At 41.7% G+C, this 18,643-nt stretch overlaps 1 protein-coding gene across 1 annotated transcript; it reads right to left on the bottom strand.

Annotated features, from left to right (window-relative positions):
- Positions 1-3,598: 3,598 nt before the first annotated feature.
- Positions 3,599-14,237, bottom strand: T265_00565 (hypothetical protein; the record flags this gene model as incomplete). Its single annotated transcript, XM_009164369.1, has 4 exons — positions 3,599-3,792; positions 6,947-7,025; positions 8,912-9,181; positions 14,037-14,237. 4 exons carry the CDS (start codon positions 14,235-14,237, stop codon positions 3,599-3,601), a joined length of 744 nt encoding a protein of 247 aa, XP_009162633.1.
- Between the last annotated feature and the right edge of the window lie 4,406 nt (positions 14,238-18,643).

Raw genomic sequence — 18,643 nt, 5'->3', positions numbered from 1 at the left:
TGTTCAGCTTACAAAATGGTGATTTGGTCAGTTCTTCCCGGTGAGTCATCAGTAAAGTCACATTTCAACTTTCACGACGCATATGTATGGCCGGAGTTCGTTGATGCAAAAAACACTTCAAAGAGTAATATCAGAAAGCTGAAGATGCTTCATCCCGCATGTGCGTACCTGATGTTGCAATGGTTGCAAAACAAAGGCATATAGAAGCTACCGAACCCGGTAGTACGGATGAAAGGGTAAATAGCTGGTAATCGAAGCCAACGAAATCTGCGCGAAGAACAAACCTTCTATCCAGTTAGGTGTTGACCGCCATTTGTCCCATATTTTTCAATGACCTCAACAGAGAAGGCGTAGATCCTTAGCAGATCTTCGCGTGACCCGAGCAGCTAAGAATTAGTGAGGGCGTGGTTTAGCGGTCTCCAAATACAGCCGTGCCACATTCTGACCAGCCCCATGTTACAATCATCTTCAAGTCCCAGCACATACAAAACGCAAGCAATAAACGCTATAAATAGGAGTTTCGTAGACGTAAACTTAAACCAGACAGAATTCACATTCCAAAAAGCTGGAGTTAGTCCATGTAAACAACAACATTGATGCCGCAATACGGTTTTTGTCCGGTTTCTTGATTGACTCGATTATCGTTACGCACCTGGGGCCTTCAAGGAAACTGAGGTATGCATAGCCTTGGATCGGGGATATTTTATTTTACGGATATCTCGCACTTCGTCTTATCAGTCCCCAGCACCTGAAGCGTTCACATACTATGTAGACACCATCCTCAGAATGTGTTTGCTCGCCCACCTCATTCTTTCGAGCCAACATTGGTGACACACTCGGTTCGGTGAAAACCGTTCAAATTTTTGTAGACATCCAGTGGTTTGGCATTGTTGACCGGAAAATGATAATCAACAAAGATTTTGTCCTGTAAGCGGAGCCAATCTATGCCGAAAAGCAAGGATTCACTGTTTAGCATTTTCATCCTTACTGGGAACCATAAGCGGTGTCTATCCAACGAAAGTGCAGAGAGTTTCGAACCCGCAGCCACCCGGCCAGTAGTTGAGACTTTCGGCTATAAGTAACTGATTGGCACTGTTATTAACTCGCATCCAGCCAGGAGATAGCACCACTCATCCTTCAGTCACGGGACTCACTTTACATGGTCATGTGTTGACTGCCTGCTCAAGTGGCTTCTCGGTTGGAAGGTTCACTCGTTGCGTGAATTATTCATTCGAGTCACCTGGGGTTTAACGAAAGCATCAGGAGCTTTGAAGATTCCAATCCTTTGAAGTTCCCTATTACTCATACTAGCAAAAACTGTAAGCAGTCGGATGTGAAGAGAATTCACGTGGAATGTTAACCATCTAAGAAGTCGTCACGCACGAAGCTAGTCAAAACGTGGCCACGGGAACTGAATTCTCTAAACAGTCCCATTTTCTATCCTCTTTTTGACACTAGGAAAATGGCTTAAGTGTGAGCTTCTGTTAGGCTTATTTAGGAAATACACGCCTGAAGGGCGAATTTTCTGGGAGATAAGCTTCATTTATGCAGGAAGAATTCGCAACCGTAGTGAACACACTTTTTACGGAAAATGGAATTCACGCGGCCGGACGAACACTTTTTAGCATCGCCAGGAACCTACCAGTTTTATCACTTCTAACTAATGATTATCAGTTTTAGCTGGCTTGCCCATTTTGAACGTCACTCCTAATTCCTTTGTAATCCAGTGGGAGGGGCACTGAAATGTCGAATGGTGTTTTTCTGAAGTATTGTTGAGGGGGCTATCAGGGGTTTTTATCAACGCTTAGGTATCTAATGACCCGACCCAAAGTGACTGGATAAATTGAAGATAGTTCGAATTTGCTGGTAATTTGGCCGAGAACTCAATAATCTTATTTCACCATGACCGTACTATGAATGTCGAATGTCGAGATGACCTGAAATTCTGTTTTTCAAGAATGACATTAAAACACTTCTACTGACAGATAACATTAGGAGAACATGGAAATTTTGATAAGTGGAAAACAACCGAAAAATTTCACCAAATTCTTGTTTTTCAGAGCACTGAGCTAAAAAAATATTCTACGGAGTCGTACGAGTAATTAATGGTGCAGTTTTTCTTTCTCCCTTGAGAGAATATCTCCAGGATATTCCATAATTATTCCCTGATGGTGGTGTTTCCCAATCGAGTAAAGGACAAAAATGAAATATCATCTCCTAGTCTTGCAATCTTCCGAGTCAGAATTTTAGGTACTTTTGGGCATTTTCGACATCGTATTATATCTTGTCTTATTCTTGGCAGGATCTGTGCCCTCCGATATTTTCCTCAATCCACAGTCCCCATATATTTAAGCGTGACTTACACCGGCCAAAGGGAAAATGTTGTCAAAAGCATTACCGCTTTCAAGGACTTGAAAGTTCTTCATTTTTCTTCTCAGCGAAAGAAAATGTCATTCTTGATGCCATGTTTTGCAGTAAGAGGCTTTAGATCTGGTGAAAGCCGTCCTATCATGCAAATACCACTAAGCTCAACAGTCATTCTTCTGGACACATCTAAAAATCTTTTTACTAGTCGCGCCGATTAGTTTCAAAAAATACGAGTTGAAAGTAAAAGTGATTTTGAGCCAACACTTATACTTCCATGGAAGGTCAGTGACAGCGCTTCCAGGTGGGCCTAATTATCACATCGCATGGTCCTGTGCATGTGCCACGAGTTCTGACAGATAGACTATCCAGAGAGTACAGCACCGTTGTTATACAGTCAGCTAAATATGGTTTATCAACGATGTGTTGCCGTGAAACGTTCTACCAATTACTATCTTGGTGTTTTCAGGAGATCTTTGAAGTCCAGTAGAACGACTTGTTTCAATTAATCGGACAATCAGACTCTGGTACGCGAAATGGACGCCATGAATGTGCAACCTGGCGGGCTTTGTTTACTTTGTGGTACTTCCTTTTTGGGGGTTTTCAAAACCCTATACACGGAATTCATATCAACCAGTGAACTGTTTGGTGCGCAAGCAATTCAAGCAGCATATGGCGAGCAGCCGAGAAAATCTGGCTGGATATGTTAGACGGCCATGGATGCTGAAATAAATGTCTCGCGTGACACTATGTATATATATATATATCGCTGGAACCGCTGTTTCATTATAACACTGTCAAAAAGCATTGCTCAAACATTTTCAAAAAAATCCGCCAGGCACGTCGTGAGGTAGTTAAAACGACCCAAACAAAGGATTTTTGTCTGGAACTATTGTACACCGCTTCGCAGAAGTACCACAAATCACCCTCGTGTTCTACCAATGTGTCGTTCGAACCTATATGTTCGCTACATCACTGTATTAGGGTACCAATTGTTCACAGCCGAAAGCGGAAACCCGATAACACAAGATTTCACACCAGGCTAAATTCTTTGGTTGGCATATTTTCCAGAATTTTGTAGAAGTATTCGGTCAGTTATACAACAAATAATACCATGACGCAATGAGCGATATTCATATAATTATACAGGACCCCGTCCTCAAAGAAAAATCACTCATGGTGGACGACTGAACTGATATTGACTGGGCTATTAGTCTCTACTGTAATAAGGGAGCTAATGGAGAGCTGCTGCAGATCGTAGACTTATCAGCATGGTATATTCCGTAATACCATACTGGGGTGTGAGATCAGTGCCAACAGCAAATAAATCTACTGTGAAAAATGCTTGTTGTAGATAAGCTTTCAGATAAGTCACGTTTGACATAAAATACTTTGCGGTAAAAATGTATAAAATGGGATCATATGCACCTAAGACCGAAAATGTTCACTGCGGAACAAACAAAACTTTTCACTGGTACTGTGCTGCTCATAAGAGTTTCGTTGGTTTTGGTATCTGTTCTATACGGGTGTATCATCAATTCACAGACTTTAAAATGGAAATCACACTGCCCTTTCGTCAATGTCTGGAAGCGAATCCATTTACAGTCAACTACTGATCGTACGGTCTGGGGAAGTGTGCAAAAATGACAGCAAGAATATAGCTCCAAAGTCCTGATAAGGAACTTGCATACAAAAAGGAATTGGGTCAGTCGGTTTGAGGGGTGCGGCTGCCTTTCCTGGGGGAGTGGACGACTGTCTTCAACTGATAATGGTTGGTTGGTTGTCTATCTCAGACGATATCCACCTTATTTCTTGTGGACATTATGGTCCAGCAGGCTATTTCAACCCAGTTCCGGCCATCGTTTCTATCCATATCAACACTTCCGAAACCCGCATTTTAGGCATTCTAACTTCCGAGTCAAATATCCCGTCGAGAATGACCATCTCTGAACAGCTGAAACCAAACATGCGATTTACAAATGCCCATACAGCACTACTCTCAATCGGTCTGTTTTTAAACCGCCATCTCCTAGTGGGTACATCAAGCGGCGAAAACAACAGACATCGATATCATCTACGTTTATTCTGGAGGTCTAGGGGAATCAAAAGAAGAAAGAAGTTTTTAGATGATTTCGACTGCCCGGTTTTTCCGTTAATTTGATGAGTTGCAGTGGAGAACCAGACTAGGCACTGCAAATATCAATTTTAACTACCAGAAAGTATTTTCCATTTCGGACCAGATTCAAACAGCTTTGTCGCTGTCCTTTCTGTGACTTCTGGTTAGGAGTAATGATCAAACCCACAGAACTTATTCCCTCCATGGAAGTATATTTTCATTTTGAAATCAAGTTCCTGGCTTCTCTCGCGTCTTGGTGTCGTTATATGGATTTATACATTATATGTTTTGCTGTCGAAATTTTCTGCTTCCTCGGTTTATCACTAAGAAGCAGATCAATGAAATATCATTATTGCTATTATATGACACCACTTTTATGCTGTTCGCTAAGCCGAGGAAAGTTTTCTTGTCCCAATCCTCTTGAGAGAAGCAATCCTGGTACTTGATGGCAAGCCACATCTACATTTGAGGAAGGTCCAGACACTACAACCAAACTAGCTTGATTCGATTCTCATATTTATTATTTTACCATTACAGCAAATGAACACCGAAAATGTACTGCAATTTGACGGATACTTCTTGGCTGGAATTGGCTTGCATTCGTCATAACTGTGATGCCAGTTGAAAGAAAAATATAATTGGGGGTGAATTATTTAGGTACAAAAAGCTTTGCTACTCTTCGCGTTAGTCATTTCCCCGGTAGGAAACAGAGTGGTATGAGCAAATTGGCTTCATCGAAGCAGGAAGTAGTGTGCGGTGCAATCGTCAGTGTAATTCGGTTTTTCGCTTTTAACATTCTGACAGCGGCAAGTCTGAAGGGCGCAAGGAAATTAATAATGGAAGTTGTTCAGACATTTTACTACTCAAATCTTAACAAGTCTGTTTCGGTTTTTAACCTTACTTCATAAAGCTAACAATGGATAAGCATATTTTGTGTTCACGTCATACAGGTTAACCTGAATGAGATAGCGCTCGTGTAAGCGCCAATTCTTCATCACCGGACAGTCTGAAAAATTTCGATATCTACCAAATTTGTTTCTTCCTGGTCGGTGTTTGCTTATCTGCCCTGGAAAGGCCAGTTCTACTAAATCATTCACCATCTTTAGTACGGCCACGGACTTTGTAGGGTAGGTTGGCTGCTGAATAACTGTCAATATACTGCAAGTCAGAAGACATTTTCACGTTCTCTAATTCCTCCCCAATTATCAATAAGTGTAGTCGTTAATTTTTCATCCAAACCGTAAGGTAGCGCATCAAAATCAGTGTCACTCTCACTGATTAAGTGCTAATATTCCTAACCAGCTCGGTTCGAAAATTAAAGGTAAAGGTTACAAGAACCCAAGGAATTATAAAATTCACCGATAAATCCATGGAAACATAAAACAAACACCTCAGCTGCTAGCAAGAAAGATTTCACAGTTTCAGCAAAAATGACTGGGTGAATTTAGAGAAAGTCGCAGTTAAGTTGTGTTCTCGAAGATCACTCAAATTCACCATATTATCCAATAGATTATTAAACCAGCCACTTTTCGCCTTTGTGCTTATCCAAAAGAAAATTTTTCCACAGACAGCGTCCTCTATGGGACAACTGCATATCCGGTACGATTCCATGAGTTATAACCCCTAAGCTGTGGAATCCTTCCAGTGTACGGCTGCCATACAGCGAGAGGGATGAGCTGCTGTCAGTTTTCCAAAGTATAGAGAGGCTCAATCGAAAATTAGGGGTTGGATTTGAACAAAGTACTTACCGGCCACTAACTTCGTGCCTTATCTTTTGGACTATCTTAAGCTGTGTACCGTAAGGCCGTGTTCAGTAAATCTTATGTCGCCTCAGTTGTGCGACCATTTTTCCGAATTCATTTTTTAACCATATGGTTATGAAAGTGCTTTTTGGAAATGGGTGCATCAGGAATGAGTATCTTTGGTGCAAAGTGGGCGGCACCGTAAATAAGAAGATAAACCATAAGATTATGGTCGGCAATCTCGAGTGCGGGGCGGTGGAGCAACAACCTTCTAACTGTACATTGTTAGAGTAGTAGCCTCATCTTTTGCAAACGAGCTTTCCAAACATCATCCTTTTTCATTAATCTCATGTTATTTTAATCAAATCTCAAAAACTTGCTTTACATCCTGATTCCTCCTGCAACTCGTCAGTTCGAAGTTAGCAGTTACGCACAGTTATTGCTCATGGTTAATAATTTGTAGACTAACTGCCCGCCCTTTCAGTTGGTGACGGTAAGCTTCAGTATCAAGCATAATGGGTTAGTGGCTACTGTGGCAGAAAGACTACCTGTTTCGGAATCTCCTATGACTTTCAGTAAGCTGGAACTACTGTCTTCCGTTGATCTCGTTATTATGTTCCATAGAGATTTATTTGTTCCCGTCTATGATAATAAAAAAGCAAGAATTTCACATGTTACAGCGTTGTATGTTACACTTTATTTCGGCAAGAATAGCTATAAGCACATTGTTCGCCACTGGCAATGAGTCCACATATGAGTACTCCTTTACCAAGTCTTTGCGTATCATTGGTCTCCTTCATCCTCTGTATTAAAAAAATAGAAAAACGTTTCCGTCAACACCATACAACTGTAAAAGTTCACATGAGTCTGAGAATGTGTAACACCGGCTAGCTACATAATACTGGTACTTCAAACGTTATCCCTCGTTTCCTGCCCGAGCACTGTTCACTATAGAGCCTAAAAGGTTTTTGTCAACTTCAGGTAACTAGCGAATTGATCACTATTGCCTACCCAGAAGCCGGTTATTTTATTCAATACACTGCTCTGAAAGCAACCGTCTCAATATCTTTCCACACTCACTAGTTATTCTGTAGATAGTCCTAATGCGTAATAACGTCGAGCGCTGGGCCCTGAAATTCGATATGCCATCTGACAATAACGGATTTGGACTTTGTTTCTTCTCGGAAAACCATCGGAGGGTCAAGGAGACTAGCAAATTGGATGAACCTTGTCAGCTTCCTCGCAATCACTCACTTATCATCGCACTCAGCTCGAGTGGTGGAGTGCGTAATGCCGTTACCAGAAGGTCTGCTTGCTGGATGTAACTCCCAGAACGTCCGAAAATTACTGGAAACTGCCAACTCCGTCAAGAGTATTTCAGTGAGGCCGCAGTGCATACGGGCTAGAAAAGCAAACTACCAGTTGAACGTTAAGCAGCTAACCAGAAAAGACTGATGATGCTCAGAGTGTTCAGGTATGGATTTGCCTTACTGGAAACTGCCAACTCCGTCAAGAGTGTTTCAGTGAGGCCGCAGTGCATACGGGCCAGAAAAGCGAACTACCAGTTGGACGTTAAGCAGCTAACCAGAAACGACTGATGATGCTCAGAGTGTTCAGGTGTGGATTTGCTAATCAATCACTCAACATAGACTGAACGGCCTTGATTCATGGCCAGAGGTGTGGTTTAACTATCGCTACGCTCACTTGCTCGCAATGAAACTGTTGTTGTTATTGTTGAGCAAGTCTGTACCGCCACCAAGGTTCTGTTGCCGGGATTTGCAGTCAGTCACAATGTGCCTGAACTACCATTCTGGCACATAGGGTTGGGCCTCACAGGAAAGCCATAAGGTTAGCTGCCGACCCAAGTCGCCATAATTTGTACACATTTGGTTTTAAAAGCAAGCATGCTAAAAAATCTCCCTAACTAAAAATAGTGCGACAACATCTTCAAAGGCCACTGTCACTTGTGACAGTCGAATGAGTTTAAATCGTGAAAGTCACATTTCCCTTTCATAAGAGACCTCCACGCTGAAGGGAATAATTGTACAACTCAGCTCCTGTTACTCGCCGCTGATGTTGCTCCGGTAATCGAGCGGCCGGCGGCTTTCATCCATCAGACAGGAATGAAAGTTGGGTGGCTGGCAGTCTGATTTGTAATACCGAAATCCTCCTGCTTACTAGTCAAGACAAAACAAATCGAACTTTTCTTATCAAGTAGGGGTTAACACATGATGATTGTCAGTCAGTTCGCCTAATCTGCAAAATAGTTAGGAATATTTACCGAGCGCTACTCTGCGGAACTCTTTTTCTTTTGATGACAAGACCAAAGTTGAACGCCAGAATCATTCGTGACAATGCAAGTAAGATATTGCCAAGGGGCCATTCTCAGGCACATATACGGCTCCGTACATAACAAACACCGAGAAGTCATTGAATAAGCTTTCACTTGCTTAAGATAGACTGCCTCTTTCAGAAGTTATAAGATCGTATGATGCAGTAGTTTGCCTACCTCGAAAGAAACAAGGGGATTCGCATAGATCAGCAATTTTTCTGGAGCAATGACCATCCTCCCATCCTAAGTTTGATATCAACTACAGCTACTGAATCGATGCTATGCTTGACTAACAAACCATTATCTAGTCGTCAACCTGCAGATGAGTTTCATTGGACACAATGGCTTTCATATTACATGCCCATACAGCCAACCTGGAAGGCCACTTTTCACGCTTGGCTCGTCGGCATTGTCGACATTCATTTCGTCGGTGCCGATTGTCCCTTCTGCTTCACCACTGCCAGACAGGTCAGAAGTACTGAATTTGAGTTCAGCAGACAGCAGGTCGGTCTGTTGGTTTTCCGATACTGACGCCTCCATAAAAGAAGTTTCATTTTTTTCGCGCTCTTCCAGATACTGTTGTCTTGCTCGGTCCGCATCCTGCATTGCTTCGGCCTCGAGCTTTTCCTGTGAGAGATTCAGGCAATGAATTTTTGGGAGTTAAGTCAAATCACGTATTTCTACGAAAGTAGATTGCGTTTTAAGTAGCACAGACTAAACAATTTCAGTCAGTTGTTTCCTGTGTAAGACTGTACAGAAATACCAGAAATACCCAGCTGAAAAACACCCAAAAATGAAGAAGCTGGAAAAAACTGAAATAGAAATACTCAAGGTTTTGTCCGACCTTATTGCTGCCAAAAGAGTTTTGGGGCTATGACGTTTCGCCTTCTCTCCGCATGATTGCCATTGCAGAGTGTGCATCCAACGTGTGCTAATCTACGAGTGGCCCAACACAACTGAGCCGCACCTTCACCGACCGAACTGCACGACCAGTAAAAACGATGGGTTTTAAAACAAACCACGATCAGGTAATTGCCTCCTATTTTTGGTTTGGACTTGTGGGGACTTTACAAAGTTGCCGGTGTAGTAGAATGAGCTACATGTGCCGCATTGTTCCAACGACTATTTGCTACTTCACTACGTTGCAAAACGATTCACTGAACTGTCAGATGGTTGATGTGGATGACGGACTAAACTCGCCATAGAACCAGTGATACAGGGTAATGGGAAGGTTTGGAGATTGATTTTGATGGTAAAGACCTCTGGAAATGAAGGAGATCATTGGAGCGTAGCATAGATTGCTTGATAATAACTGGACCACGCGGTCAAAAACCATGAACCAAAATGCAGCCAGTAATTCAACTGCGTCTAATAAGATGACGAACTTATGTCAATAGAATCAATGGTGAATACAGATGAGTGAGTACTGCGTTGTAAGCAGATCAATCATAAACTCTATCAAATTTTACCCCTGATACCACTATGGGCTTCCCAGAACGTGCCTCGATACAGTTACTTTCTCAAGGAGAACATGTTCAAAATAAGGCCACGTTAACTAATTCTTATCCCCCACAATGGAGTTCCAAATCCCAGCATGTCACATAGCAAAGACCGAGGCCTTGAAGTATAAAACCTCTTTTGTCTTGATGCCCTCTGTTTCGCAGTCATAGTGAGCTTGTTCGCCCATAAACAGAAGGCAGGGCATGTCACAAACCAACATATACAGGAAAACTGTCGCTGGATCTGACTACTTGTGAGCTGATCACGTATCCACCCCCGGGTGCATTGAATACTGTTCAACTAAGCAGACGTATCGTATTAGAAACTCATGGGATGTACACCGCTGATGAATATCAACGAAGATGAAAGGGCATTGGGATGTTCTTTGGCTCTCCAGCACAGACCGACTCCACCAGTAGGATGAAATATCGGCCAAAATACAAACGAAATTCTATCATAGTCTGCTGCAGCATCGACCCCAGTCCGGTGTAGAGAAGTATAGGTGAGATTGCGCCAAGCTGTGGTTGAACTGCCCGTGCACTGACGATCCATCAAAAAATGACATACCGACTGAAAGGTAAAAGACACACCTACATATCATTGCACCGTACCACACGTGTTAGACTTCCCTGATTGGTTACCGGTGAATCAGTAATTTGTGCAAATTTATGTCTCACATCCACTTACATGTGCAAGTGTACAGCTAGAAAACTGTTCAGTCCTTCAAGTTAGGTGGTAGAAAAATGCCTACTCATCTTATGAACCTTGTAGTCAAACTTATTCCTATTATACATACATATATATCATTCTTTTAAAAAAGATGATGGTAAATATTTCGAATCCGGTAAAAGCTTGCGCCATTCTGAGATTGGAAGCCAAAATCATTGCGCAACTGTTCCGTCGGTACTGGGAGTCATTAGCAGTGTGTATATCATGAAATTCTTTAGAAACTTAAATGTGGGATATCAATCCTAGTAACCGAACAATCTCATTCAACCCCGAGGTGTTGATCAGTATACAGAATAACTTGTCTGTGAATAGAATGTAGCGCAACCATTCTTCAATCTTTCAAGTGAATTCAGGTGATCCTCTGTTGGCTGAAGCTTCGAGTGGAAAATTCCCTGATTACGAGTCCGTTCGACTTGTGAGGTTGTCTTTTTGCGAGTTTTAAGTATATGGTTTGTGATGAATCTTAAGGGTGAAATGTGGGATCTTGCTCCAGAAAATGGGATCTCGTTTGTCCAACCTACAAATTGGCTTAATTTACGATAGGAAAATATTGTTTTCGTATGTGACCACAACGTAAGCTGCACTGCTTTGAGACTCAACCACTGCTAGCAAAGGACTAATTTTTCAAGCCCTGAATGATTAAGTCTACAAAACCATAACTCCTGTAAACATTCCTTTAGTCAATAAGTATTCGGTATTAAGTTTGCCGACTGCGCACTACTACCTCAGTCGACTATCGTCTCCACTGTGAAACTCTGCCTTATGGCCCAGTAGAAACAGGTTTTCTGGACAAATTGATTTCATGGATCGAGTCAGATATCTACTACAGTGCGGTAAAGATGCTGCTTATGAAAGTGATGGTAACGAACGTGGTCTCAGTTTTAAACCTACCTGTTTTAGGCAGGAACTCTGAGCGTATCGTTGCAATGAACATTCAGTCATGGTTGAAAATAAGCAGGGATAATTTACTCCGTATTTCTATGCCATTTGTACGTTCACCTGTTCCGCATGCAGGTGATTCATTTTATAAATTTTGTCGGCTTAGCGACTCAAAAAAGTGCCGAAAATGGCACTGACACTTTCAACACAAAAGTATTTTAGAGTACAACAACTTGAGTGCATCTTTATTTGTAGAAAAATAAAGTTCACTGTTTTACAGGATCGGCTTGTTCCATAACTTGAGTGTTATTGATGAAAATATGAAGTTTTCTCCTTCACTCTGCAGCGAGAAAATCGTGCATGAATTTGAACACAAGTTAAGACACCATCCACCTGTTTATCAGTTATTGCTGGAAAATTAATGGGCAAATGAATTTATTGCCGAACAAAGTGACCAATGAAAGATGCATTTCTAATAATAGAAATGAAGGATAGATTCTTTACCAAACCACCAACAATAGCGTGTTAGTTCAGGCCTCTCGTCAAACTACAACACGAATATTTTTTATGTCAAGCTGAAACGAAAATACCAAAGGGGAAAACCCCCATTTGCTTTGGTCAGAACGTGACCAACGATTTGTATGAGGCTGCCCAGAATAGCAAGCGTTAGAAAAAGCACATCGGACATGATTCTCCGCCCAAAATTCATTACACGTCAATTTAGTCTATGTGCAGCGTTATTTGAAACACACACCGCGCTTCGTTGCTCAAAATTTATTGTCCCGTTTTTGGGCGTTGGAAGTAACTCAAACATCCTTTGAAAAGAAGCATCCTTCTTCAAGGAAGCATTAGGTTACTTGTGTACAGGAATATGGGCACTAAGAAACGGATTTGTCAGAGGTAAGTTAGTCATCAACACGGTTCCTGGTCAGCAGTGGAGCTCTTTCACCCATCAGTGGAACACAAGTGTTTTCAGTTACAAGCTGCAATGGCCGATAGACTTGAGTGACTCAGGGATATGTAAGTTTCACGTGGAATGCGTCAGCACTGTTTCTGCATTTTATTAAGGTTTTTGGGGATTAAATCGTCAAAAACAGTTCACTGCATCGATTCTTTGCTGTTTCTTGGCACACTTGAACTCAGCCTTGCTAAACATTGAGCCAAGTTAAACGCATGTAAGTGGTTCTCAGGACACTGGCATTGACCTGTCCCTCGACAGATCAGAGAGCCAATCCATTTAGACATTCGCGGGAAGCAGGAAACCTTGCAAAATAGCTGGGTTTCTTTTGGCTGAAAGTTACACTACCGATTTTCTTCCATGTCAGAACTTTAATCTGCTGTTCAGCCATCCAATCTGCCGTGTGTGCAGTAGCCAGGAAGCCTGACATTTTCAACGAAGCACCTTAATTTTAAAGGTCAGTTGGGCGAATCATCGAAATGCAACGTAAAAACAAAACACCGGGTAAGACACTCTGCTTAGCAGCAGACAATTACGGTTGAGAGAAAAACTGAATGTGTACACAAGGCCAAAATAATAGCTCAAGCGAAGCAGCTGTATGTCACTGTCAAACGTAGATGGATCAGTTTGGTAAACATCACCGCCGAACACGCCTTGGCAATAACATCCGAGCTTTCATAAAGCCGCCATGGAAACCTACATCAAGCGTGCACTCAAATGTAGTAGGCCATTCATGTCTGGTAACATGCTTCTTAGTACGATCGGAATACCTGTTTTGTTTTTGTTTGTACAAACTAGCGCTAAATTTGTCTTTTTTGCAGCAAAGTACAAAGTGTCACAGGTATTTGAAACAAACGCCAAGCACCGAGTTCATTCATGTGTTTTCATTAAAGTTAAAGTAACTCTGATATTCGCAGACAGGCTTCACCTCATGTCATCGGACAAATTAAGACGTTCTTAACTGGTAAATGATACTGCAAAAGTCACCGTTTTGGCTTTTACCTTAGCGGCTTTCCAGTTAGGGCAAACGCTACCAGAGAAGCTCTGGGGAACGATTTACTGATTACGACCCATGGTCTCGAGCGGCAGCCCCTATAAAACACAGGAATCGGTTGCCCTAGATAGACTGATCACAGAGAGGTTGACGGTTAGTTCTGAGTACATTTAAGCCTTTTTTGGTATGAGTTACTGCACACATAGTTTCGTATTATATTACCAGCTTGATTGTAATAAGGTGATCCTCAAGAATTTATTTCTGAACGGTAGTGTGTACTTTAAGTACTGCCAGATGCTGCTTTGTTTTAGTCCTACTTTTAGGCCTAGGCCTTTACTAGGAAGAAAACGCGTTCACTAAATGCACGAGCCTGTGTCATAGAAAACAGGATGCACTAAACTGTGAGTTGGACGAAGACTTACCCGCAGCATTAATTCGGCCACTTCCGCATGACGGTGCAGGCAGTGCGCTAGATGCTCAATCGGATCCTTTGGACGTTTTCTAACAACATCAGCTATACATTCTCGGAGCACCGGTCCAAGGTTCTTTATTAGGTATTCGGTTTCCGGCCCATAGGAATGACTGACCCCTTCCAACATTGTGTCTAAAATAGAGGTGAACATATCTTTTCACTCACGAAGGTCGATTGTTGCTACACAAATGTACTTGACTTCTCAAGTCTTTCTATTAGTTTAATCTCTCCTCCAAGTATCTTAGCATCTGATACCTTGTTGATGTGCGGGTGAATTGGCGATACGCCATCCGTTTTCTGCTTCCAAACGTGACAAGAGTAGATAATTAAATCTATTTTTTACAATCTTTATAATCTATTCAGAATAAGATCGTTAGCCTTCTGGTTATAATGGTGGATATACTCTATCAACTTGAAATGTGTTGGCTGAAATTGCAAGTGAAAGTGACTCTCCATTAAGTTGCAAACTAATAGCCAAAGGTCATTCAAAACCGTTCCATTATCAGCAAAGGAAGTTACGTATTCAGTTAAACATGAGCTACAGGAAGAGTCGGAACAGTGAATCGCACACGAGACCCAGTATGATGGACACTGTGTCTGATGTGTCAATCTTGACTATGCTAGCGCCAACCGTGCCTTAAGGAGCATACAGCCTTGTTTGTCCTTTCTTCTGTTGTTGGTCTTCACACGCGTGTTTCCACACCAAACATTCCTACATACGTCAGGATTCATCTTGTCTGACTGGATCTGTCGGTGACATGACTTCGAATGAGACGCTTCTCTTTTTTATATAATATTCTCCAGTAAGCCTTCCACGTCTATCGCCTGCATTTACTTTTTATGTCTGTGACCATACTCCTCAAAAATTAAAGATAATTGTAGGATGCAAGTTAAGCTCGTGTGGGTTGGTGTCGGCGAATCCGTAACGATGCAGTCAGAAAGTGCGTTTCCGGTTGTGTAACGGGTACTTCCATTGAAGAATGTGTCCAGCACCAGAAGCTGCGTTGTTTGGGACATGTGTTACGTATGCCGAACCATCGTTTGCCAAAGAGAGTGCTGTTTTCCATGCCCAACTCAGAGTGGCGTGAACAGAGAGGTGGCCAACCCTTGACTTGGCAGAGGAGTATGAAGGAGATCACGAAACGCTTGGGTGCTGTCGGTGCTATTCGCCTTCCAGGATGGGGACCGCGTGATCCTCACTGTGCCTGGTTGGAGACACTGCATCATATGGCTGCCAATGTCGGTGGTGTTCTTGTTGTCAGTTTCTATCCAGATTGCCTGAGTGAATGTCTGGAGGTGTAGACACTTCGGAATGATTGTGGTAAGTTAGCACTAAGTTCCTTCCCAGTCCACCTTTACTCTTTTCCTTACAATAAGGCTTTCAAATAAATCATGGTTGTACGGCAGTGAAGCATTGGTGTTGAACACTGATGTCATGCTGTCGATGATGATGATGATGATGCAAGTCAGATGGAGTAAAATATAACTCTGAGTACCCACTAGGTGAGCTGCGCAAGAAGTATGAGAAAAGATTACCCTAACGTTTACATAGTCAATTTTTCAGAAGGAAAATCTTGTCTCAATTAGATGTCAGCACTTCAAACCATAAATACTTATGTCCAAATATCGTAACCTCAAAAATAACTCACGGCGGTGTTCCGCGCTATATTTATCCATTTTTTATTCTCAGCTGACCAGATCAAACTTAAAAAGGACGCCGAAGCAACTAACACTTAACATCCACAGGAATAGTGGCGAAAAGAAAAAAGAATCGACACGACCAGAGGGAGAAAAAAGAGCCATGCATTTTTTTATCCTTAAAAAGTTTATCGCTTTTTGATCTTCTAAGTGAATGTTTGTCTTTTTTCAACCCTGCACAGCCTCACCATATCTACATAAAACTTCTGCTGCCCACATTGTCCTCAGCCTAAATGGAGTGAAACTACAGCTCTACATCCAAATCGGTATTCAAAATCCTAGTCGGGATGCCTCAGATTATTTGATGCGTAAATTTGATTTTCTGTTAACCTCTTAGCAACTCAAAATTTTGCTTTGTGTTCAAAAACGATTGTCTTGAAACCACTACGAAAATGATCATCAGAACTAAAGGGAAAATTGTAACGCAGGCAGAAGGCATTTCTACCGGCATTCCACATAGTAGCTGATAGGCTGAATTGGGTAATCTAATTTATGTCATCAGCCCCCACACTCTTGCTACGTTCCGAGAAGTGAGCAGATATTCAATTGTGCACTGTAACGCATGCGTAACCTGCTACTGGTATCGAACCCAACTTTTTGTCATTCGGAGGTCACCTTGGGAAGACAAACTGCATCGTTTTATTAAAGGTTGAAGTAACATGGTTTTGGACATTCCAAGCCTTTCTCGTTAAATAAGCTCATTCCACTCGCGTGCATTTCACGTTTAAAATGCCCGCGTGCTGTCGGTCCAACGTTGCTGCTGGCAAATATCTATGTCTAATGTCTGAATTCCGCAAACCTTTTGATAAAAATGCTTTCATTTGCATTTGATTTCGTCCTGGTTCAGTCTATTTACACAATGATTTAGAAGCTCATACTTCTAGAAATGTCGGGGGTTTATGGGCACACATGGGACAATTCATGCACTTTAGTAGAACTGTTTGTTTCCCAGCTAGATGGCGCCAAGATGCAAAACTCGTGAAGCGTCCTTCTTTTATTTATTGCGCACGCCCAAACACTACTCAGGATAGTCTGATCTGAACGAATCTGAACTAAGTCTATTCTTTATTGGTCAAGCATTCAAGCATAGACGGACGCCGTGATAAACGAATACTGTAAGTTATTGGGTTTGGAATAATTGCTTCAGTCGCGGTACTTGTGGTCGTTCGATATTGATGAGCGGCGCAACGATGAGCGGGCTGCATTCGACGAGTAAAATGATCATTGTCTCCAGAAGTTGAGGTTAATGTAGGGACTGCTAGAGTTCCGACAGAAAGCAAGATGCTCATTACAATCATATTCTATCAAACAGAGCAGACGGTAGATGATCAAGGCGAAAGTTTAAATGATGCCTTTGCCAGAAAGCGACGAATAGCTTCGGCTTTATTGGGGGGAGTTTGATGTCCTTTAATTGCCGAAAGAACCGCTCACTTTGAGGAAAGAAGTCTGCGAATGTGAAGACGATTTTTTGTCGATTCCGTCTAATCTGTCTATAAAGAAATAACTGTTTTCCGGAAATAATGTTAAAATGTCACTTTGAACTACATGCGCACGAATCTAAACATTGAAAACGTTGATGAAGTTTACGTGAATAATCCCTGAAACAAAATAACTAGAGAATGCGCCTTGAAAATCCGAAACCATCTGAGTTCCACTAACTTAAACGGGGTAAAAATGGCAAACTGGTTTATTTGGTTTTCAGTCATATTATGAGGTAAATATTTGGCCGATGCAGATTGAGTGAACTGATTGGTTGGAACAACGCTAGTTCGAATGTTCGTTCCATTCTGGCAAGTACTTAGATGTCGGTAACTATTTTTAACTGTAGGCCTGATTGCCCAATGCTGGAAGGATAGCATTCATCTAGTGGTGCAGTTCATATGTAATAAAAATGTTCAATCCGAACCTCAGAAACTTTCATGAAGGATGAAATCAAAGCACTGAGATTTTAAGAATATTTTCCAAAAGGACTGTATCCCGAATGATGAAAATAACGTCGCTACATCACTTTGTTGTGAGCGTTCAACACAGGGCGTGCTGGGTCAACATTTTTGCGTAATTGCACACATAGGAGGTACCAGGGTCCAATTATTACCCGCTTCACACCTATCTCGGAACGAGTCAAATTCAGCGTGCTACCTATATGGATGTACATTTTGGTTATGCATTAGGACAAGACGAAGGGGTGCAGTAGCATTTGGTGAATAAACAGTCGGTACGATTTGTGTGGAAGATTCTGAATACTCACAAAACTTCTATTTACATTGTCGTACTCAAAATCTGTTGGAAAAATGATAACCTGATGATACAATATCTGTCAGTATTTTGGAATTTAGGCAGAATTCTGAGTATAACCGTTCAGCCTAAAATTTAAGAACGAAACATTCCACAACGAGGTTTTCTTCTATTATAATGCTCATGCTTGTATCCGGCAATGCAATGCCTCAAGATGTCGACTTTTTATTGATCGTCCTACTACACAAAACGATTCAGTGGCTTCTGATTTACACCAGTCACTATCATGAAAGGTGTATTGCTGCAGAGGTTCAAGGCTCAAGGTTGCAGAAGAGTTTGGTCAGAAGCCATAGCAAGTAAGACAAATGGACTTTGAACAAAAGTAGGGAGAATGTCCATGAGACAGAAAATAAAATAAAAATGCAATTTCATATTATGCCACAGGTAAAAAGACTGTGTGTTACAATGAATCAAGCGCCTTTTTGAAGTACATAGTATGATGCCACCCACCATTTGAAATAATGTGGTGTTCTTTGGATGTTTGAATCTGTTCACCAGGTCAAAAAGGTCATGATCTTTGGACCGTGTGTTATGTGTCCTAGAACTGAACAGGAGGTAAGTACA

This window comes from Opisthorchis viverrini (assembly GCF_000715545.1).
Source record: "Opisthorchis viverrini unplaced genomic scaffold opera_v5_5, whole genome shotgun sequence".
Lineage (NCBI taxonomy): Eukaryota > Metazoa > Platyhelminthes > Trematoda > Opisthorchiida > Opisthorchiidae > Opisthorchis > Opisthorchis viverrini.
Note: the sequence above shows the minus strand (reverse complement) of the source record. Positions and strands in the feature narration are given on the sequence as shown.